Source organism: Rattus rattus, chromosome 2 (assembly GCF_011064425.1).
Source record: "Rattus rattus isolate New Zealand chromosome 2, Rrattus_CSIRO_v1, whole genome shotgun sequence".
In the NCBI taxonomy this organism is placed as follows: domain Eukaryota; kingdom Metazoa; phylum Chordata; class Mammalia; order Rodentia; family Muridae; genus Rattus; species Rattus rattus.
This window is the reverse complement of record NC_046155.1, coordinates 165977128-166000978: the sequence shown is the minus strand read 5'-3', so window position 1 is coordinate 166000978 and position 23851 is coordinate 165977128. Positions and strand designations below refer to the sequence as shown.

General features: G+C 46.4%; 1 protein-coding gene across 3 annotated transcripts in view; it reads right to left on the bottom strand.

Moving 5' to 3' along the window:
* The window catches only part of LOC116892343 (zinc finger protein 14), a 38039-nt gene that overhangs the window by 8926 nt on the left and 5262 nt on the right, over positions 1-23851 (bottom strand). Inside the window, exons 1-2 of one of the 3 annotated variants that reach the window (XM_032893985.1) lie at positions 16363-18083; positions 11254-11257 (exon numbers count right to left, since the gene is read on the bottom strand). In XM_032893985.1, the coding sequence (XP_032749876.1) occupies positions 11254-11257; positions 16363-17745 (1387 nt within the window). In that variant the 5' untranslated portion in view covers positions 17746-18083. Of the gene's footprint in view, positions 1-2266; positions 2610-11253; positions 11258-16362 lie in introns of those variants that run through there. The other 2 variants (XR_004386942.1, XM_032893983.1) reach the window with 2 other exon arrangements.

The window sequence follows — 23851 nt, the reverse complement described above, 5'->3', positions numbered from 1 at the left end:
GAAAAAACATGGAGCCTAGAGAGCCAGATCAATACTAAAATACAATTATCGTGAGGACTTTGACTGGGAGGCGGCCAGATTAGCTTAGAGGATTAAAACTGAGTGTTCTGTTGTTGTGCCCTTAAAGCTTGATAAATTAATAGTCCAGTCTTGATTATTGGAATCTAGCTGTATTAGGAGAAAACTACAAAATACAGATGTAAAAAGCCATTGACAGACCCTTGGAGAGACTTTGAAAGAGGATTAGGTGTCGCTGGTTCCCACAGGAAATACGAATGGCTCATATGAATGTCCTGAAACCTATTAGGTTTAAGAGGGGAAGATGGAAGTAACCCGCAGATAGTGGAGCAGGCTCGGAAGGAAGGCGTGTGGACCGGCCACAGCCGGTACAAGCAGGGAGCCCACAGCTAGGCCATGGGCCCTAACAAAGACGACAACATACTAATTAATGATTTGTTTAATTTTAACTTTCCAGGCAGGGTCTGACTACGTGCTCTGCCTAGCTTGGAACTCTATGCAGACTAAGCTGGCCTGGAACTCACAGAGATCCTCCTGCCTCTGTCTCCTGAGTGCTGGAATTAAAGGTGTGCACCTCCATGTCCACTCTCACATGGATGTTTAGATTTTTATCACATCAGCGTTCAGTTACATCCCTACCTAACCCATCCAATGGTAAAGCCTCGGACAGCTCAAGGTCTCAGCGCGTGTGGAAGCCAGGGGTGGGTGTCCAGTGTCTTTCTATATGTTCACATTAATGATATATGCATTTTAAGACAGCCACAGGGGTCTGGTGGCCTAGCATTCTACATAGAATATAATTAGACTCTCATGAACAGTTTTTTTTTTAAAATGTACTGAGCTAAATCATTCCATTTAAAGTTCATGGTTACAAACGAAAGCTGGGTAGTCACTGTATTTGTCTAAATGGGAAACAGGAGGATTGCACATTCAAGAACAGCTTGGGCTACACAGTAAGACCCTGTCAAAGAGAACAGAGGGGGAGGGAGCAGAGGGGAGAGGAGGACAAGGGAAGAGAGAGGAGGTGAGAGCAGGGGTGGGTCTGGGAAGGAAAAGGGATGGGAAGAAAGAAAAAAACAAGGAAAAAAAGAAAAATAAGTTCAAATATAGGAAAAGTTAACCTGTGGTGCTTAAAGTGAAGAGTCTGTCTGGGTGTCTGGGTGGGAAGGGACTGAGGGGACAGCTGGAGTGCTTGCTAGTCCATCCCTCTCTTGACTCAGAAGCAAAGGCCGCTCGGTTTATGAAGATTCCCTCAGCTACACATTTATAATTTGCACTTGACAGCTGAAGTGCCATTTGGGGGACTAGAGAGGCAGCCCAGTCAGGAAAGCACTTGCACAGAAGCATGAGGACCTGGCTTGGACTCCCAGCACTCATGTACAAGGCCAGGCATGGTCCTGTAACTACTGGAGAAGGGACACGGAGACTCCTGGCGCTTGCTGGCCGGCGCATCTAGCAAAATGACTGAACTCCATGTCCAGGGAAACTGTCTCAAAAATAAGGTGGAAACCCAATCTGAGAAAGACACCAGCCTCAGCCTCTGGCCTCCACGCACGTGTGCACAGGCAGATGCACACATCTTAAAAAATGAAGATGATAAAATGCCACACTGTACTGGGGACATAAATAAGAGAAAAGAAGTTTCCCCTGGAATTTGAGTACTAAAATTTAGGGTTAGCCAGAGGGCCCGGTGGGTAAAGCTGAATTTGATCCCTGGATTTGACCTACATAAAATTCAAGACAGAAAACCAGTGTCCTCTGACCTCTACATGTGCACCACAATACACATGTACATGTGCGTGCACACACACACACACACACACACACACACACACACACACAGAAAATAAAACATTCTGAAAAAAAACCTGTAATTATTAAATCAAAAAGATGCCCCACGGGTAAACACTGAGAGGGGACCGCAGAGCGCATCTGGGATTTTCTCGTGGGTTTTACCGGGGCTCGATCCCCATGGCTCTAGAAGGAACAACGTGCAGATGGGGGAGGCTGAGCCTTGGTTGGAGGCAGCGTGTACAGCAATGGGCTGTCTCTGAGAGCTGGGGAGGCGCTCACAGAGCTCGCTAGGTCAGCAGGTTCAAGGAAAGGAGTGACTGTCGGGAAACCGAGTGTTCTGAGGAAATAGGCACCACGTGTGCAGTGCACCCTTGTGGTTCCGGCACTCAGGAGGCAGACAGTAGGATCAAACATCAAGGCCAGTCTGGGGGAATGGAGAAAATCTTTAACCTACCTGAGCGCGGGCCATAGTGTGAGAGCTGCAGGAACCGGTTGGCTCTTCTTCAGTATTTCTTTACAGAAAACTGGGTTTCAGATAAGCAAAGCTGGAATAGAAAGAATCGTGAATCCAGATGTGCCTAGAAGTTCTCAAAGTAATTTACATAATGATAGGTTTTTCCCCTGTCGTTCCTGCTTCCAAATCACTTCTCATTACTATATTCATCCGTAATCCCAAACCCACCCCCAAACCAGAGGTTTATACAGAAAGGTCTGAGGAAACCCAGCAGTCATTGCTGGTCTCCTGCTTTCATGGAGGACCCAGGTTCAGTTCCCAGTACCTACCCAGTGGGTCACAACCATCTGCAACTCCAGCCCCAGGAGACCTGACTCTGGCTTAAGTACCAGGCATGGGTGGGGTACAGGCAAAACACTGTTCACATAAAATAAGCTTAAAACATGTGCCACCAAGCCCAGCTGACAGGCAATTCTTGGCCATCAATAATCAAAAAGCCAAAGAGTACACAGGTAGATAAAGTCAATGTGGTAAATTACTCGTGATTTTTGGACTTAGGAGATGAGGAAAGCCAGGATGTGTTATCACAGCTAACACTGTATTGAGCCCTTCCTCCATGGCCGAGTACTACCTGTGGGCTTTATGCCTTTGTCTGTTTCCTAGAGGGGTCGCCACTGTTGCACTGAGAAGAGCATCTCAGGCTTTGGACACGGTAGACAAACACTATTCCATATGCAGAGCCCTCGCTTGCTCAGGACAATCCAGTACAGTAGGCGTCGTCTCAGACATGAGGGAATTATACACGGCACGAGGGAGAAAACACAGCAGTACAAGGCTGAGGTCTGAGCTTAGAACCTTGGCCGTCCCCCCCCCCAACCCACACTACCCTGGCCTGCCTCCTCTAAGACCTAAATCAGTGGCTTCCAACAAGCTCACACTCTGAAAACTTTAAACTTTCTCTCTTGTTACCACAGACCTCTCCCTAGGAACCATATCATCTCACTTCTCTCCTCATGAGCCTCCAAAGCAGAAGACTCTCAGAGACAAGGCTCAGAGGGAGAGCGCTTGCCTCAACACATAAAGGCCTGAGTTTGAACCCCAGCACTAGAAAGAGAAAAAAAGGTCCTAAAGTGAAAGACCCTGTTACCAAGCAAAACATTTTGTATCTTTCCCTGCTTTGAGCCTGGGGCAGCTGAGATCAATGACAACCCATGTGACACTGGGTTGGGTGAGGCGTTCGTTACCCAGGAGGAAGAGGCAGGTGGCTCTCTGGGTTGGAGGCAGCGTGTAATTTCCTCTCCAAATTAAATCTTGTAATGTTTGTAAAAGTGCGGTTTTCCCAGAGGGCAAAGAGGCTGTTCCAATATGTGGAAAACAGTCTGACCATATATTGCCAGTCAGAATATAAGTTAAAGTCCTCATTCACCAGATGAGAGAAGACTGAGTTACAGCACCTAACGCCAGTCTGAACCGGTTTCCTGAGTTGCCCATGAATGACCTTTTTGATTTACTATTTTTACAGCTGTCCCATCAGAGGGGACCATCTATAAAAACCAAAGCCGCTGGCTGAGGTAAGGGTTCCTGTGACACTCTTCAAGAAAAAGTTATGGGATGTAATTTTAGGAGTTGTAAAAGGGGGCGAGAAGAGAGATGGTGTAATATTTGTCCTGTGGAGTTAATCAAACTTATATGCCGTGAGTCACCATATGTATGAAGGTGACTTAATTGTTCTACACTATGGGGTATTATAAAACTAAAAACATCCTGCCCCCCAAATCTCTTTGCTCTTAGTTCTTAAGAACCAGAGAAGCAATAAGAAGGGTATTAGCAGGTTGGGGATTTGGCTCAGTGGTAGGCGCTTGCCCATGCGCAAGGCCCCTGTTGGTCCCCAGCTCAAAAAAAAAAAAAAAAAAAAAAAAAAAAAAAGGTATGAGGGCTATAACTTTCTTAGCTGTAACTGGCAGATGGATCCATTCAAGTGGCCCATTCTGTTGGAGACATCCAGTAGGAATGGGGTACTATGACCAGGCTCCTATGCTGTATATATAGAAATGGGTCTCTCTAGCTGTTGGCTAGATATCTCCATCATATTAACTGTAAGGCTTGTCTTGCTTCTTTGGTCAATGTTCTGGGAAAGCGTGGGTCACAATCTCATCTCTTTTTTCTTTTCTTTTTGTTCGGAGCTGGGGACCAAACCCAGGACCTTGTGCTTGCTAGGCAAGCGTTCTACCACTGAGCTAAATCCCCAACCCCCATAATCTCATCTTAACATGTCAAATAGGGGCTTAAGTTCAACAGTAGTGATTTTTAAGAAAGGGAGAATTCAATTTATATCTCCTGAAACTTTTTGAAAATCATTTAACATTATCTAGTCTTAATGCTAAAGGCTGGTGGGTCATTGTCTGTGTCCTTAAAACAGGACCCAAATAATTAAAAGGCTGTCACACTGTGTTTTGTCTGGAGCCACCTTAAGCCTATGGGCAGACCACTGAGAAACCAGCTGCTGTAATACTTCTTGTAGGTAGGCTCCGTCCTCGTGGGGAAAGAGGATGCCATCCACATAATGAAGCAAATAAGCCTGAGTGCTCATCTCTAACGTTTGTAAAGTCATAGCCACAAACTTTTCATGAAAGGTAGGACTACTTTTCATACCTTGCACAACTTTTCATTGATACCACGATATGGCTGACTTAAATCTGTAGAGAGGAGACTAACGGCAAGAGTCACTGGATGTATTTGGTGTTGGCGGAGGGGGCTGAGACATCACCTCGTTCTCTCCTGTACAAGGTGTTTCTCCCTGAGCTCTGACAGGAGGGAGCAATACTCCATCCTCATGGCATCTGGAACAGCAGTAGTTTTCTCAGTGAAAACCCTTTGGACAACAAGGGCGTGCTGTTTTTTGACACATTAGTGTGAGTTGTGACTGCCTGTGGCATTCTGCCAGAGCCTGGAGATGTCCCTGTAGCAGAAAATCTTTTCCCTTTATTTTGGGAATAGTCCCTACAGCCAGGTTATCCACATGCAAAGCAAGCCTTGTTTCTTTTCCCCCAATTATTATTTTCTTGATTCTTTTTTTTTTTTTTTTTTTTTTTTTTTTTTTTTTTTTTTTTTTTCTTTTTTTTTTTTTTTTCCGAGCTGGGGATGAACCCAGGCCTTTTTTTTCTACCGCTGAAAAATTTATTTTTTTTTAAAGATTTATTTATATATATAGTACACTGTAGCTGTCTTCAGACACACCAGAAGAAGGCATCAGATCTCATTACAGACGGTCGTGAGCCACCATGTGGTTGCTGGGAATTGAACTCATGACCTCTGGAAGAGCAGTAGGGTGCTCTTAACCGCTGAGCCATCTCCCCAGCCCTATTTTCTTGATTCTTAAAAAATTGAGCAGTGGGCTGTTTCCTTGGAGCAGTTGTAATAGCTACTTCCTGCCTGTGTGTGTGTGTGTGTGTCCCCTCAACACATGGATAGCTACTCCCTACAAATGGGTGGGGGGGGGCTCCGCACATGAATTGCTACTCCCTGTGAATAGGAGGGGCTGACCTCCGCACATGGTCTGCTGTTTTCCTAACTGGTCTCCACAATGTCTGCCAAGCAGGGCTCACGTTCTCCAAGGCCATTTGCTTAACTGTAATCTGTGCAGCTTCGTCTTGTGCGACCATCTTATGTTCCGTCAATCGGGACAAGCAGGCTCCCAAAGCTTCCTCAGCCTTCTGCATGATACTAACTAACCCTGTGGTTTTATCATCCGCAGAGGGGAGCCTCCTCCATGCAGCTACAGCAACAGTTGAGCACTGAGAGCCTCCTGGTTAAGATGTAACTGATTGCATACCAAAAACCAGGCCCCAGATCCCATTAGCATATCCAGGACATGCTTGCTACCTTTTTGGCAACTTTTTGAGAAGCAACCTTTTTTTTTTTCTTTAGCCCATTCCTCACATTCTGCTTTCTATAAAATGTTCCCTCCAGATAAACATGACCTAGCAACATGAGAACCATCACAGGGGGTCACCCATCACCTACATAAGGAGAGGCAGGGGCAGAACTGCACTCCTTGAGGAATTTATAAGGCAGGGGCTCTCAGGAGGGCTCCTCATTCCATTCATCATTAAAGAAGACGGAAATATCCAAGCTGCTCTAGCAACCGATGGAAGCTTGCCTAGGCGCTCCCTCACATCCCACTGAAGTGGCAGCAAAGTCTTCCTTCCTTAGGCTTGGTAAGTTGGGATGGGGTCTTGGAGGTTAAAGGAGGCCAAAGTGGATTGTGATGGTTTTTAGGCCTCTTCTTCCAAGTCTTCTCACGGGGAGAGAGAGGCTTGTCTTCCTTCTCTTCCTCCCCATCTTCCATTTTGAACACTTTCTGAGGAAAGGATGATATGGAAGGTTTACTTTGAGGTTTGTGGGGGAGCGGGGAGCTCACTTTCACCTGTATCTCTTCCACCATGTTCTAGATGCTCCTGGGCCCTTCCCATCCGCAGCGCATCAACCCAGAGTTTGTAGCAGGACATGGGCTTTTGCCAGTTAATCTCAAGCTTTCACGTCCAAAGTGACCTCTTAACCCGGTGCTTTGGCCTTCTGCCTCAGTGACTAATGGGGTTAGAGTCTTTACAAATTCTTCCTTTCCGGTAGTTATTCACCCAAGGATCGAAAATGGATTCTGCTTGAGAGCTGTGTTTTTTTCAATTGTGTTTAGACGGTTCACAAGCAAAGCTAAAGAGAAGCTGGCCAGCTTTATCTGGCTGGCACAGCCATATCGAATGGGAACGCCACGAAGTCGGCACAGCTGTTTGACAAAGATCCAGCATGGCTGAGTCACAGGCACGGTCAGCATTGTCTCTCACTCCTAGCCCCCAGGCACACGGCTCTGAAGAGGCTTGGCAGCTGAGGGGTTTGGAACTGGCTGCTGTTGCTCAGATGCGATTAGAAGAGACAGAGATTAATAGAACCTTAAATGCTATCCTGGCTGGGCACAGTGGCACACATTGCAGCCTGGAGGCTGAGGCAGGAGGATCACCCACAAATTTGAGGTCCCGTGGGTTACAGTGAATTTCTGGTCGGTATGAGTACAAATTGTTTAAAACAAAAACAAAACATGCTATTCTGGTAAGAAGGGTGGTTTAGGGGCTGGAGAGATGGCTCAGCGGTTAGGAGCACTGACTGCTCTTCCAGAGGTCCCGAGTTCAATTCCCAGCAACCACATGGTGGCTCATGACCATCTGTAATGGGATCCGATGCCCTCTTCTGGTGTGTCTGAAGACAGCAAAAGTGTACTCACATACATAACATAAATAAATAATTCTTAAAATAAAAAGAAGAGTGGCTTAGCAAATGAATCTTTCACAGTAATTAAAAGCAAACTAGCAAAGCCTCGTGGGTAAGAAAGCTGCAGCCTGGAATGCAGAGATGGGTCAGCAGGTACGGGCAACGGCTGCTCTTGCAGGGGACCCAGGTCACTCCCAGCACCTACATGGCTGCTGCAACTCCAGTTCCAGACAATCAGATGCCCTCCTCAGGGCTCCTCAGGCACAGTCACACTCAGCACAGTTACACATGTAAATAAAAGCAAAAAAAAACAACCATATACAGAAAAAAATGAAAATTAAAAAAAAAATTTTTTTAATTAAAAACCTGCCAGGCTGGAAATAGCTCAGCCATTAGAAACAGTGGCTGCTCTTCCAGAGGGTGCAAGTTTGATTCCCAGAACCCACATGGTGTTTCACAACCTTCTGTAACTCCAGTTCCTGGGAAGTAGACGCCTTTTCCTGGCTTCTGGTGGTATGTGTACACAGAGATACAAATAAAAAGATAAAAAAAAAAACAAAGAAGATTTGTAACAAGACATAATCTCTGAGAGGGCTTCTTTTTTTTTTTTTTTTTTGGTTCTGGGGACCTTCATTTCCTAACAAGACATAATCTCTGAGCTAAATCCCCAACCCCAGAGCGATGGCTTCTATTAATATGTATTAATCTGTCTCTTCTACCCTGGCCTAGTTAACACCAAACTCGTTGCTTCTTTCCAGGTTAAGTTCATTTTCACTTTCACAGTAATGAGGGGCAAATGTCTCCATGCCTGGGAAAAATAAGGATTGCACTTCATAGGACGAGAAAGAAAGTAACTTGGCTAATTTTTTTTTCCACGGTAATGTTGGGTGTCTATGTAAGCAACAACAATCGTTTCCTGCATTTACTGCATTTATTCCCTCGCCTTCCATAAAATCAACAAGATTGGGGAAAAAGAACGAATCGGAAAGGTGCAAGCTTGGTGACCTAGGGACACACCCCCCGCAACCAGTTACTCCAACACTTCCACACACATAACCCACTGGAAATGGAGCGCCGCGGATGGAGCGACACTTGCTGCCACCGGAGGGTCAGGCCTGAGAGGCGATGGCCACCGGCCACCGGGGCTGCCTGGCGGGGAGGGAGAGAGGACAAAGCCGCCCTGCCAGGGCAGCTGCGGTGTCTTTTTGTACGAAGGGCCCTCACTCTGGGGTTCACACAAACTTAGCCATGCTGGGTTTCTGGGCACTGCAGCAGGAAGACGAGGACGCGACGGGGCACGCGATGTCCACTCAGCGCCACGGACTCCAAGTCTCTCAAACCAACTGAAAGCCAAACCCGCGCCAACCCCGCGCCCATTTCCTCAATGCAAGTGACCGACTCACCTCTTGGAACGGACCGGCGCTAGGCAGCCGGAAGAATGCCGCGCGGAGGCATGTGGGAAATGTAGTCCATGGTGGGAGAAACTGGTCCGCCGCAGCGGAGTGCGCAAGCGTGGTCCGGGCTGTGAGGGGCTGGAGGCCTCTGGGTGTCGTCTTGGGCCAGCTGGAAGGGCTAGGATTTACTGCTGCCCCCTGACCCCAAACGTAGCTCACTGGGCTGGGGGTTGTGTTGTCGCCCTACCAGGGCTGAGATTACCCGTCATCACATTATCACACGCTTAATGTGTGAGATAAGCACACAGTGGGTACCCCCAGCGAAAGTGTAGGCATGATCAGGGCACTCAGTAAGAAATGTCTTCTATGGGTGCAGCACATCTACACAGGGAAAGTTGCTCAGGCTCCTTGGAGTCCTAGATTTCTTCCTTTGCTTTTCCGTCTCCCCCACTGTCCCTTCTTGCTGTTGTGTGTATTGCTCTAATCGTTGGTATAGTCCTTAGGTTTTGTTTTGCAAACTAGAGATGAAACCAAGGCCTCCAAGACTGGGGAGATAATTCTGTTTTTTTCTATCACAGTGGTTCTCAACCTGTAGGTTAAGATCCCCCTTGGGGGGCAAACGACCTTTTCACAGGGACCACCTAAGACCATCAGAAAACACAGACACTTACATTAGGATTCCTAACGGTAGCAAAATTACAGTTATGAAGTAGCACTGAAATAATTATATGGTTTGTGGATCACCACAACATGAGGAACTGTATTAATGGGTGGCAGCATTAGGAAGGTTGAGAACCATTGCTCTGACATCTTTGTGTCCGGGCCAGGAGGCTGAGGCATGCAGACCGCAAATTCAAGATGAATGAAAAAATAGGAATAAAAGGAGAACATGACTGCTCCTAAGGGATTGAGGCTTAAGGGAGAGCGCAGACAGAGGCACCCGAAAGCGACCACAGTGAACAAGACTGGCAGACTGAACCAGTCCATGTGAGGAGGGGAGGAAGGGAGGAGGACAAGTTAGAAGCCAAGAGGCCAAGAGCAGTGGCCAAGAAGTGTAAAAAGACCATGTAGCTAAAATGACTGGGCTATATAGGAATCAGAGAAGCTGGGAGAAGGGAAGCCCAGTCCTGGGCTGGAGAGTTTGGGGTAGAGTGGGCAAAATATGTCAGTCACAATATCTCTGTAATAGGTGCTGGGATGTTGATAGAAGCTGATGGCCAGCATCTACTTTGAAATGTTAACATCACAATATCTCTGTAATAGGTGCTGGGATGCTGATAGAAGCTGATGGCCAGCATCTACTTTGAAATGTTAACAGGCAGGCTGGAGAGATGGCTCAGTGGTTAAGAGCACTGACTGCTCTTCCAGAGGTCCTGAGTTCAAATCCCAGCAACCACATGGTGGCTCACAACCATCTGTAATGGGATCTGATGCCCTCTTCTGGTGTGTCTGAAGACAGCTACAGTGTACTCATATACAGTAAATAAATTAAATCTTTTTTTTTTTTTTAAAGAAATGTTAAGCAGGCACCTCAGTTTGTCTCACGTTTGAGACCTAACACAAGACCTGTCTGGGTGTTCAGAGTGGGTTCAAGGGTATCAATCAGGGTTATCTAGAGGAACAGAATTGATAGAATGAATGTGTATGATTAATTATTATTAATTAAATTAATTTATTAAGTAGTAGAACACTTGTCTAATGTGTGAAGCCTGAGTTCAATCACGGTACTTCCCCTACAACGTTCTTCTATGCATCTCTCTGTTGTGTCTACATCACTAAGCTACCTGGAATTGTCTTTCATATGGTGTATAGACCTGCGAGTGACCTCTCCCGATTATTGAAAGACTCTTAACGTTTGATCTATATAGACTGTGACTTATGCTGCCCAACGCTTCTTACTGACAAGACTGCCTTTAATCCCACTACTCTGGAGACGGAGGCTTGTGGACCTCAGTGAGTTCAAGTTCCAAGCCAGCATCATCGTGAGTTCCAGAGCGGTCAAAAGTTACACTGAGAGACCTGCCTCACAAAAGGGAGGGGAGGTGCTGGACAGTTTGCTCCGCAGTTAGGGGCACCCGATGCTCTTGCAGGGGACCCAGGTATGATTTCGAGCACGCATGGAGGCTCCTAACTGTCTGTAACTCCAGTTCCAGAGATCTGTTGCCAAGCACACGCCAGGCATGCATGCGGTGCACAAACATTAGTACTCATGCATGTAAACATTCATACAGAAAAAAGATGACGACTTTCCAGCCGCACTACAGAGGAGTCTTTGTCATACGCCACGGGCTGTTGTCCCAATGGTCCTCTTCCTCATTTCTGCACCGATACCACACTGTTTGAATGGCTGCAGCACAGAGCACATTAACACATGCGAGGAGAAAAACACGTCCAAGTGCCAGATGACACTGACAACATCGAATCGGAATCTCTGACAAAAGGATTCTTTAAGAACTGTGTGAAATGGATCCAGAGGAAATCCACGTTAGTCGATCATGAACAGCATGCCAAGTCATTTCCTTGAAATCAGGAGCATGACTGGATGGCTCCTAGTATCGTGGATACCAAGCCTTGTTTTGGGGGTTCTGCCACAAATTTAAAAAATTTTAAAACCAGTATAGATATCCAGAAAAAATCTTCACATAACTTTATCTATTTTCATTTGACAAAGATGACTACCTGGGAAACCAAGACTCTGGGAATGTTCTACCCGTTGGTGTGTTCAAAGGGGTGCTGCTGACCTCTTGAAATACTTTTCCTTTTTTTTTTTTTTTTTTTTTTTTCGAGCTGGGGACCGAACCCAGGGCCTTTGCGCTGGGCAAGCGCTCTACCACTGGAGCCAAATCCCCAACCCTGAAATTTTTCCTAAGAAAGCTACGGCTGGACCTATATTTAAATTTTATATGTGAATTTTTAATTTATGTGACATCACAAGTACAGGTTTAAGTCACCACCTAGCAGAAGTGTCCATAATTTACAACAGATTAGTTCTATGTAAAACTCAGTGGTGGGGGTGGGGATTGGCATTGGGCCAGGGTCTTAGGTGTGGGAGCGGTATTGGATTTGGGCCTGGTTGCCTTGTCACTGTCTGGCCTTAGTCTTAGAGTGTAGGATCAAAAGCCTCTCCCTGTAATTTACCGCACAAGAAGTTTGCATTCACGGAAAGTTTTCAGCCGGAACAAGACCCTTCTGGGTCTCCAGCAAGGTTTGACCCCTGCTGAGCCCTGCCTTTGCATGTGGAAGCTTTTTGTCCCCTACTGGGAACAGTCTGGCCAGGTACTTCTCACCTGAGTCAAAGAATTAGGTTGGCCTTCCTGGTTATTTTCCTAATTTATTCAGGTCACATAGTCGGTCCTTTGTTACCGAAGTCTCAGCCAGGGTTCCCCACTGTGCTTGGCAGATACCTGCTAAGCGCTGTTCTTTGGATATATAGTTTGGTCAATAAAGAAACCGGAAGCTCTTCCTCTTCTGGCTTGACACGAATAACCTGTGTGTGTGCTTCTTTCATCCCGCAGGCTTTCGCCCGATTCGCCCGCAGGCTGGCGCCGACACTTAGGTGTCTTGGCTCACTCACGCTTGCTAGGCAGCCAGCGTTGGGCTTCAATTCCTGATCGGTCCTCTTAGCATCCATTAGAGGCTTTCATCAACACTCCCAGCTTTGGGACTTCAGTTTTAGCAACATGACAACTCAGGCTGGAGAGATGGCTCAGTGACTTAGGGCCCTTACACCCTGGCAGACACAACACAGGTGGTTCACAACTGTCTGTAACTTCCGTTCCAGAGAATCTAAAGCCTTCTTCTGCCCTGAGGGATGTGTGTAGTTCACACACATACACATAAAATAAAATCTTTTTTAAAAATATTACATATCTGGTATGGATTTTTTTCTTTCCTCTTTAAAATTAAAATTTTGAGACAGGGTTTCTCTGCGTAGCCCTGTCTGTCCAGGAACTCTCTCTGTAGACCACGCTAGATTCAACCTCAGAGATTTACCTGCCTCTGTCTCTCAAGTGCTGGGATTAAAGGCGTGATCCATCATGCCTGGCCTTGTGAATTTGTTTTATAGAGAAGCATGGAGCTGGGAACAGTAGCTCACACCTGTAATCCCAAGACCTCAGAGCTGATACAAGAAGATTACCAGTGATTCAAACCTAGCCTTGGTTACAGTGAGACCCTATCTCAAGAACAATGGGAGATAGAAGAGACATACGGCAAAACATGTGAACTAGCAAGTTCTGTAGTTTGGTCATAGAGTAGATGTTCAATTCATTATTAATCAGGAAAATATTAGAATACATATTAGTTCCGGCATAGGGGTACACGCCTAAAATCTCAGTATTTGGGAAGTAGAGGTAGGAGGTATCAGGTGCTCAAGGCCAGCCTGAGTTATATAAGACCATGTCTCAAAACACCACAGCTACCACACACACGTCAGGAATGAGGGTAAAAGGGGCAATTTTACTGGTTGAAGATACTGAAAAAGAGTATAAACTGATAAAAATAATCTTGCTTTTTGTTAAACACTTTACAAAACTTATTACACAGAGTAAGAAACATACTGATTTTTAATAAGGCATTTTTCCGTGATTATATACAGCATTGATCAATAAGTAGTTTAGGGTTGTGGAGATGGCTCCGAGGTTTATTACTTGCCACACAGGCTTAAAAACTGGAAGGCTTAAAAACTGGAATTCAGATCCCTAGAACCTACATAGAGGCTGGGTGGGCATGGCGGACCCACCCGTAATTTCAGATTTGAAAGGCAGAGACAGAGGACACCTAGAGCAAGCTGGCTTGCTAGAACAGCCATACTGGTGAGCCCGGGTCTGACTGAGCCACCTGGCCTCATTGAATAAAGTGGAAAAGCCATTGAAGATGATTCCCCAAAATCAACCTTAGGCTTCCACATGCACAGAAATTCTCACACATACAAAACATGCAAACACACACATGCACACCACATACACAAAAGGGAAAATGAAAATATACAGGTCTAAATAGATGTACATATAGAAAGGGCAAGTAATTTTCTGATTGAAAAAAATCACATTTTGAGTTGTTTGGGGTTTGTTTCAGAATTGGGGTGGGGCCCAGGGCCTTTTGCCTGCCCTTTACCACCGAGCTGTTCTGCATCCCCTAAGAATAACCATTTTCATTCCAAAGGAGCAAGCGCCTGTTTGCACATGACAGATGCTTTCTTTGTCATACAGTGGCAAACCCCGGCCGCCATGCTGCGGTTCCCATCCTTGCGTTTTGGTTACAGCCTGGTCTGCACAGCGCCTCACCTTTAACAGGTAATGCAAAAGGGAGTTCCGTGGTGCGGCCTGAGACACACTGATTTAGATAAAGAGAAACCTTTTCTGCTGTCCTTTTAATAACCCATGGGATCCGAGGAGACACAGTATCTAGGGTTGTTTGGCAACAGCATTTTCTTTCTGTGCCATGAAGAAGGAGTACAGCTCTCTAGAACACTTCCAGACATCTGGGCAGATAAGCCTTTGTGACCGCGCACAGCTGAGACCCCAGCCCTTGGCAAGTAGAGGCGAGAGCATCAGACCTGTCCCAGAATATCCTCTGCTACGGTTAAGTGTGAGGGCAGGTCTTGGATGAGGAGAGGGTGAGAGAGGAGGAAAACCAAACTTAACTCCCTCCTGCCCATAAAAATATATAACTTCAAATTCTATCACTTAATCACTGGTGGCTAGAATTTTCTTCCCACCTCTTCCTCTTCCTCTTCTTTTTCCTCTTCCTCCTCCTCTTCTTCCTCCTCTTCCTCCTCCTCCTCCTCCACCTCCTTCTCCTCTTCTTTTCTTTTTGAGTGTTTCAAGACAGGGTTTCTCTGTGCAGCCCTGGCTGGCCTGGAACTCAGAGACGCACCAGCCTCTGGCTCTAGAGTACTGGGATTAAAGGTGGCACCATGATGTCCTGAGCCTTAGAATTTTCTAATAAGGAAGTTTTCATTGACAATGGTTGTTATGAAATGAGAGGATACATATTCCATTCTTCCTTTATCAACTATGTCCTAGTATGCTTTGTAGCAGATCAATCCATTTGAGAAAAGGAAGAAAAAGAAGGCAGAGGGAACAGCTCTTAAATGGCTATGGTGGTCACAATGAGAGGACAAAGGGGTGAGCACAGGGGATCCCCATTAGCTAAAATAGGATAATTTGGTGCATTAAAAAATGCTACAATACAGTGATATTTTTAAAAAATAGGAATTATCATAGATGATTAGCTTTTTTTTTTAAATGCTGTCTTTACTAAATATTGACTGGAACTGCAGAAAATAGACTGTTTTATTGGCAAATTGCAAAGAATTTCACACTGAATATTCTAATGAGTGGACTAGGGGAATATTCACTGCAAGGCCCTGGGTTCAATCCTCAGTCCTGTACCATCACAGCACAATACAAACACAAGCACAGCCACACACACACTGGACGTGATGAGGCGAACCTAGAACTCCAGCGTTCTGGAGACTGAGGTAGGAGGACCTGGAGCTCAAGGTCCGAGCTCAACGGTAAGTCTCAGCCTAGTGTGGGTTACACAGTAAGACCCCATAAAATGACAAAAGCAAACGCTTTAAACCAGGTTCATACAGCTAAAGTTCAAGGAGAGATAAACTTTGGAAGGCATTTCTATAGTCATCAGACCTGGAATCACTTACATGAATTCTAAAGAGTAATAAATAGTAAGTCTTTATCATAAATTTAATATCTTTCAACAGTGAGCATATATTATTTTATGATCATGTGGCCAGCTGATTTTTCTGTTCTGCATGATGTCAGCTGAAGTCACTCAGTGGCATTCAGTTGGTGGCTGTTCGAGAAGATCCAAAACTATTCCAGTCCAGTGACTAATCTCATGAGCATACACAGAAGTGGGTTTCGGTGAAGGCCTCTGCCTACCTGTATAGTCCCCATGGCCTCTCCACATGGTCTCTTCAGCCAGATTTTCAAATCCCCAGTTCAGGACTCGAGAGGCTATTCTGAGAGAGGCAGCCCTAACCGGGAAGCCTGGGCCCTGGCAGGGGTCCTGGAATGCTGCTACTATGCTCCCCTGGGCAGAGCTGCATCTGGCCATGGTCCGAGGAAAGGATGAGGGCTGAACAACTCGATGGAGTTTAGAACTTGCAGCCATTTGTTCCCAGTCTTGGATCAGCACTTCACAAATGAGGGAAACTACAGAGCAGAGCATCTGAGTGCTTTAACCTAACTGAAGTGAAGGAACAGGGGTGTCACTTTCCCCGCATTTGTTCACACACAGGACTGTAGAAGAAGCACACTGAAGCATTGTGGTGGAGAGCAGACTGGAGCACAGTGGCACTCATTACATTGTCATATTCCTTTCATGATCTAAAACTGCTTATGCCAGGTCAGTTACAGTGTGGACACTCACAGAATGTTCTAGGAGACTGCTAAGACTTTGTTACACTTGGACGCTATGAACCTTCAGATGATGGGTGAGGTGTGAGTGCTGTCTGAAGGCCTTTTTACACTCCTTACACTCATAGGGTTTCTCGCCAGAATGGATTCTCAGATGTTGGATAAGAGAGGAATTGAGTCGAAAGGCCTTCCTACACTCCTTACACTCGAAGGGCTTCTCACCAGTATGGATGCTCTGGTGTAGGGTAAGTTTCTGACGCAATCTAAAAGACTTCCCGCATTCCTTACATGTGTAGGGCTTCTCCCCAGCGTGGATACTCTGATGCTGTGTGAGCTGTGAGAGCAGTCTGAAGGCTTTCCCACATTCTTTACAGTCATAGGGTTTGACCCCAATATGAATGCTCTGATGTGAAATAAGCTGGGAGTACCGGCTGAAGGCCTTCCAGCACTCCTTGCACTCGTAAGGCTTTTCTCCAGTATGGATTCTGTGATGGAGAATTAGATGATAGCCCCGGCTAAAGGTCTTCCCGCACTCGTTACATTCATAGGGCTTCTCCCCGGTATGAATCCTCTGGTGCAGTGTTAGCTGTTGTCGAACCCTAAACGCCTTCCCACAGTCCTTGCATTCATAGGGCTTCTCCCCAGTGTGAAGTTTGTGATGAACTCTAAGGCCAGAGCCACACAAAAAGTCTTTCCCACACTCTTTGCACGCATAGAGTCTGTCGGCCACGTTAAGCTTCTGATGTCGGGTGAAGTGCGCGTACTGCCTGAAGGCCTTCCCACACTCCTTACACACGTAGGGCTTCTCCCCAGTGTGGATGCGCTGGTGGAGAGTGAGCTGTCCCCGCACCCTGAAGGCCTTCCCGCACTCTTTACATGCGTAGGGCTTCTCGCCGGTGTGAAGCTTCTGGTGCGCTCTGAGGTCTGGGCCATAGATGAAAGCCTGCCCACACTCCTTACACTCATACAGTTTTTCACCGGAATGCAGCCTCTGGTGCCTGGTGAGGTGTGCGGTCTGCCTGAAGGCCATCCCGCAATCCTTACACTCATAGGGCTTCTCGCCGGTGTGGATTCTGTGGTGAAAAGTGAGCTGTTGGCGGACTCGAAACGCCTTCCCACAGGCGTCGCACTCATAGGGTTTCTCCACAGAAGGGATCCTCTGCCGTGTAGTCAACGTGCGCTTTTCGGACGAGGACACTCTTTCGGATGTGTGTTCCACCTGACTGAGAGAGCCCTCCCGAGAACCCTCTTGTCTTTTCTGTCTTCTTCTTGATGCCCACTCATGTTTTAACAGGAGGCTCTTCAGGCCACTGTTCCTGATTCTTTCCATTATCTTCCACTGGGATAAACTCACTGCATAAACACCATTCTCTGAGAACAACCGGTGGGTCTCATCCTTCACTCCCGAATCTGAAAGAAAGCAGGAAAGCAAACACATGCCGCTTGCTTTTTCTAAAGAAGCGAACTTTCTACATTAGAAATAGAAGACGATGAAGGTAACGGCCAACCAAACTCAAAGTCGTCTCGTGTAATTAGGGGTGGAATAGAATAAGAGGCAAAGAGGAGCTCGTATAAGAGAGAGTAGTAATTAGGCAAACGGTTTTAGTCACTGGGGCAGGGATGAGGCGTGGTTCAAATATTCAGAGAAGCTTATCACAAACACCATTCGAAGCTGGACGTGGTGGCACACGTCTCTCATCCCAACCCCTGGGAGGCAGAAGGAGGAGCATCTATGTGAGCTTGAGGCCAGATCGGTCTACACAGGGAGTTCCAGGACAGCCAGGGCTACACAGTGAGACCCTGTCTCAAAAAGAAAACAAAACAAAAACAACAAAAAACCCACAAATAAACAACAACGATAAAACCCAAATACTGTTTAAATGCCACCAAAACCACCTGGATGAGACTAAAATTCTTGCTTCCATTTTTCATGTTTTGTTTGTATGTGGGATGTGTATGTGTGACATATTTTGCATGTGTGTGGGTACACACCGGAAGGGAGCATGAGGAGGCCTGAGGTTGATGTCAGGAACCACCCTCAATCTATCCTTCATCTTCCTCCTCCAGACGGGGTCTTTCAAACAAACCCAGAGCTCACCAACATGGCTAAGTCTTGCCCGCCCGCGTGCTCTAGGCAATCCTCTGTCTCTGCCTTCCCAGGGTGGAATTTCCGCTGGATCCACGCACCCGCCTGTCCCTTACACTGCCTCTGGGGAACCAAATACATTTGTGCAGCAAGCACTTTAACTTGTGCCAGCTCCCCAAACCAGACTCTCATCTGGGGGCTGGAGAGAGGCTCAGTGGTTAGGAGCACTCCTACTCCTGCAGAGCAGATTGATTTCCTTATTTGATAGGTATGCCTTTGGTCTACGCGTATTTATGGGTGCTATGAACACACAGAGGTCAGAGGAGGGTGTTGGAGCCCCTGGCCAGGGATTTACAGATGTTTGTGGTCCACCATGTGGATTTGGAAAGGGAACCTGGGAGCTCTACGACAGCAGCGGTCCTCTTAACCATGGACCCAGCGGGTCTCTCAGTTCCTATGCCTTGTCAGTCTGAACCTGGAACTTAGCAGTTCACCTAAACTGGCTGGCCGGCAAGCCCCAGGGACCCAGCACTGAGACAGCCATCGTTTAAATAGACGCTGACTCTTCCCTCGGGTTCCCTTACTCACACAGCAAGCACTTTGACAACCGAGACTTCTCTCCCATTCCACGTCTCCATCATTGATAATCTTACAGTTTCACAGTTATCACTGGTTTTTCCTTTCTCTAGTAAGTTTATAAAAAGTGCTCGAGGTAGAACGCAGGTCTTACACAGCTTACACTGAGATAGTTCAGCCTCAACTTCCCTTACCTGAAAGGCGCCTAAAGTCAGATGCAATCTTAACTTACTCCACACTAAACAGTAAGCTCACAGCACAATGGAGTTTGACTCATTTATTTATCTGAACACACGGCTCTGCCCCTAACCCGTCATGGTTTACTCTCAGTGGCTAACTGTCCTCCTCATGACTCTAAGCTCGTGCCGTTATATGAACATGTGGGACAGGGAGCTCACTCAGGCCTCCTCCTTTGCAGCTGCCTCTGCTCATTCTTTCCCCTTTCCTTGTGGTACTCGAGGCTTCTCATATGGTTGTTTCGGCTGGGTTCCCTCCTGTCAGTGTCCATCCATCCATCATGTCCTCCGTCCCCCTGCCCCCGTCACGGAGCTGCGGTCACTGTCCCTGTGTCTGTCACCGCACAGCACGGGGAGCTGCTCTCCCTTGCTCAGATGTTCGGTTGTCCTCCTCCCCTTGCTCTGTTCTTCTCCACCCCCTTCCTTCCTTAGAGACCTTTCTGAATTTCTGAGACTGTAACTAGGTAATGGCAGCAAAAGCTCTCGCACGTATCTGAATGGAAGGGCTGGCTGACAGGACTGCAGGACCTAAAGGCCAGAGGACAGCAAGCCCAGAGCGGGAGTCAGAGGAAATCCTGTGCTCAGTGACCCACGTCAAAGAGAATGAGGTTTTCAATCATTACGGTTGTGGGCCTGTGTAAAAAGTTGAAATCATACGGGTATTTTCTACTAAAACCAGAAAGAATGAAAACAGCAAGTTCATTTAAAAATTGAAATATAGGGGTTGGGGATTTAGCTCAGTGGTACAGCGCTTGCCTAGCAAGCGCAAGGCCCTGGGTTCGGTCCCCAGCTCAAAACAAACAAACAAACAAACAAACAAACAAAAAGAACCAAAAAAAATTTTTTATTTTAAATATATCACTTCTTGGCCTTTTGGCTAAGATTAAGTATAAAAATTAAAATATATAAATTTGATAACCTTTAGGTCAATAGGAAAAAAAGATTTAAAATAGTATCCTTGTTTTTTAGAAGATGAATTACAGTGGTGGGTGGGGTTTCACAGGGCTGTGACCGCAGCACTCGGGAGGCTGAGATAAGAATGTGGCAAACTCAGTTAATTCCAGGCTGGGCACTTCAGCAAGGCCCTGTCTCAAAACACCATGTAGAAAGGGACAAAGGATGTAGCCATGTAGCTCTGTGGTAGAATGCTCGCCTAAGGGGTGAAGTCCTGGGTTCTATACACAGCACGAAAACCAAAACGACAACAGCAAAACAGCAACCCAAGAGCCAACACAGAAGTAACAAATGGCATAACATGCCTGTGCTAATACAAGATTACAATTTATAGCAGTGGCACTTGGGAAGCCGGGGCAGAGGACTGTCTCGGGACAAACAAAGCTAAATGAATAAATGACAAAGTGGGCATTTTAGAACATAGACCACTGGCGATGGATTCAAAGCCTAGCTAAAACAGCTGTTTCCCAGGAAAATACAATTGGCCGCCAAGAATAGAAAAGCTTTAGGGAGAGTCCATCTAAACTTAGCTGAAAGCTAAGAACTAAGAACCTGGCTTATGGCATGACACCCACTAAAGACGGCTTTAAAAGAACGCACTGCCCCTAAGCGTGCGGCCTTGGCACGGGCACCGTGCTAACCCAGAGGTTCTATGATCCAGCAGATGAAAGGCCGGCCTTCCCGGAGCCTCTCCAGCTCACTAAACAGACACTCCAGAGACAAGGATTACCAGGAATCTTTCAGCAGCATTCTGTTTAAGATTTATTTATTTTATTTCATGGGCGTTGGCGTTTTGCCTGCATGCATGTCTGTGTGAGGGTGTCAGATGCCCTGGAACTGCAGTTACAGACAGCTGTGAGCTGCATGTGGGTGCTGAGGATGGAACCAGGGTCCTCTGCAAGAGCAGCCAGTGCCCTTAACTGCCGAGCCGCCTCTCCACCCCAAGCCTCCGGAGCAGCCTTTTTGATCGCCCACTGACAGAGCACAGCACTGAGGTGACCCCACACAGTTCTTCCAAAAACAGCTTTTACTCTCTACTTGTTTCCCCAGGATTTACAGCTCCCACCTAAAGCCTGGTTTCTGTGTCTTATCAGCCCGTGTATAAAATGGCGCATACGGCTGGAGAGATGGCTCAGCAGTGAAGAGAGGGCTGTGTTTGGAGAGGACCCAGGTTCCATTGCTAGCTCTCACATGGTGGCTCACAAACACTTATATGTCTATTTCCAGAAAATGCAATGTCCTCTTCTGACTGCCTTGGGCACCAGACACACATGTGATACACAGACGAACATGCAGGTAAGACAGTAACAGGCATGAAATACACGCATCTCAGTCTGAAATCTGAAACACATTTTCTCCCCAGCGTTCTGAATAGGAGATACTGGGCCTACTCTAGTATTTATTCTAGGCTTCTTAGGAAGTGACTAATAACGAATTTCAGAGGTAGTTGGTGGTCAGGTTTACTTTGGACTATCTCAGATTTGGGTTCTCAGAACGGGAATACTATGTTTGCATAGAATATAACCCTTATAGTTTTATTTCACTGAGAAAATAACATTAAAAAATCTGCGGGCTGGAGAGATGGCTCAGTGGTTAAGAGCACTGACTGTTCTTCCAGAGGTCCTGAGTTCAATTCCCAGCAACCACATGGTGGCTCACAACCATCTGAAATAAAGTCTGATACCCTCTTCTAGTGTGTCTGAAGATAGCTACAGTGTATCCATATACATTAAATAAATAAATCTTGTTTAAAAAAAAAAATCTGGCACCGGGGGCTGGAGAGATGGCTCAGCGGTTAGAGCACTGACTGCTCTTCCAGAGGTCCTGAGTTCAAATCCCAGCAACCACATGGTGGCTCACAACCATCTGTAATGGGATCCGAGGCCCTCTTCTGGTGTGTCTGAAGACAGCGATAGTGTACCTATATGTAATAAATAAATAAATCTTAAAAAAAAAATCTGGCACCCCAGCAAACCTATATGCTGCTGATCATGTACTCACGCTCTGAAACGGTTAAGTACCAATCAACTCTCCATATGCCACCTTTGTCGCTGTGTCTACACTGCCATAGAAAAGTAGCTAAGACAGAACGGAACGCCCTCGTCTGACGCGTCAGGCACCGGGCACACATGTGGTGCACATACATTCGTGCAGGTGAAACACTCGTATAATAAATAAGTCCTTTAAAAAGTGAAGTTGTGGGCTGGAGAGATGGCTCAGCGGCTAAGAGCACTGACTGCTCTTCCAGAGGTCCTGAGTTCAAATCCCAGCAACCACATGGTGGCTCACAACCATCTATGATGATGTCTGATGCCCTCTTCTGGTGTCTGAAGACAGCTACAACATACTTACATATAATAAATAAATAAATCTTTAAAAAAAAAAAAAAAAGTGAAGTTGTGTGAGGGAAGGCGAGACAGAATGCTCCCCTGGTTATAACCTTAAAAGCTTCCCGGGGCTGACGATGAAGCAAGAGACCAGGCTTCGCCTCAGCACCACAAACGGGGAAACCTCGCGAACACAGCAGAGCTTCCCGAGGTGCCAGCATCTGCTCTTCCCTCTGCTGGCTTTTCCTCACAGCTCTCCATTACAGCCCGCCACTCTGCTTTCTAGCTATGTGTGGCCTCTGTGCTGACGCCGGCTCAGTGTCCACCTGTCTGGTGTGTCTCTTTTTCAAGTAGCTGTTGTGCTCCCCAAGCCTGACAGACAGTTCTTACCCGGACGCCGTCTTCTTTTCCTCACAACCTTCCAGGGCTCTTTCCCTTGCTCCAGCAAGGAAATCACATCTGGCTTAGAAATGAAGCATCCTGTTTAGAAGAAAAGAAACATGAGGTAACGAGGAAATTAAAAGTGAATTCGAAATGTCTTTGGTTCATTTTAGTGAGATGTGTTACCAAGCATAGGTTAGCATGACAACCAATAAAGTCCTTAGAAAAGGGAACAGTCACATTAAGGTCATCAAAGAACTCTAGTGGGGCAGTGGGCAAGCTGCCCGTTTGCTTCAGCTTCCTTAGCAATAGTGAGAGGGTCTACTACAGGGGCTGGAGAGGTGCTCAGTGGTTAAGCCTGGGCTCTTGCAGAGGGCCCAGGTTCCCAGATCCCACAACTCCTACCAGCCTGTACTCTAACTCCGGGGGAGTCTGCCACCCTCTTCTGGCTTCCTCGGGTACTGCGGTCACATGCGCATACCAGGACACACAGACACATAATTGAAAGGTTAAAAAATCATTAAAAATTATTTATTATGGTGGATCATGCTTACAGTTCCAGCACTTGGGGTCTGAGGCAGGACGACGCTAAAGTTGAATTTGAGGTCAGTCTGGGATACAGAAATATTGTTTCAATAATAGTAACAAATGTCTGAGTCACTGAGTCACTGTAATTACATTAATATCTATGTATACCTAAGCACTACCTAACTGAACTGTGTATATTCCGTTAGTTATTAATGTTATTACTTTACTGAGAGGAAAGCAAGTAGCCTCCTAAGAGACACTTCCTGACATTTCTCTCTGCCTTTGAGTGGCTGTTTGTACATCTACTGTGTCAAGTGTAATGCGCTCCACGCACTGGTTGGTGTGGTGTGTGTGCATATGTGCAGGTCCATGTTTGTGCATATGTGTGTGGAGAGCAGAGACTGACATCAGTTGTCTTCTTTTTTTCTTTTTCTTTTCAGAGCTGGGGACCAAACC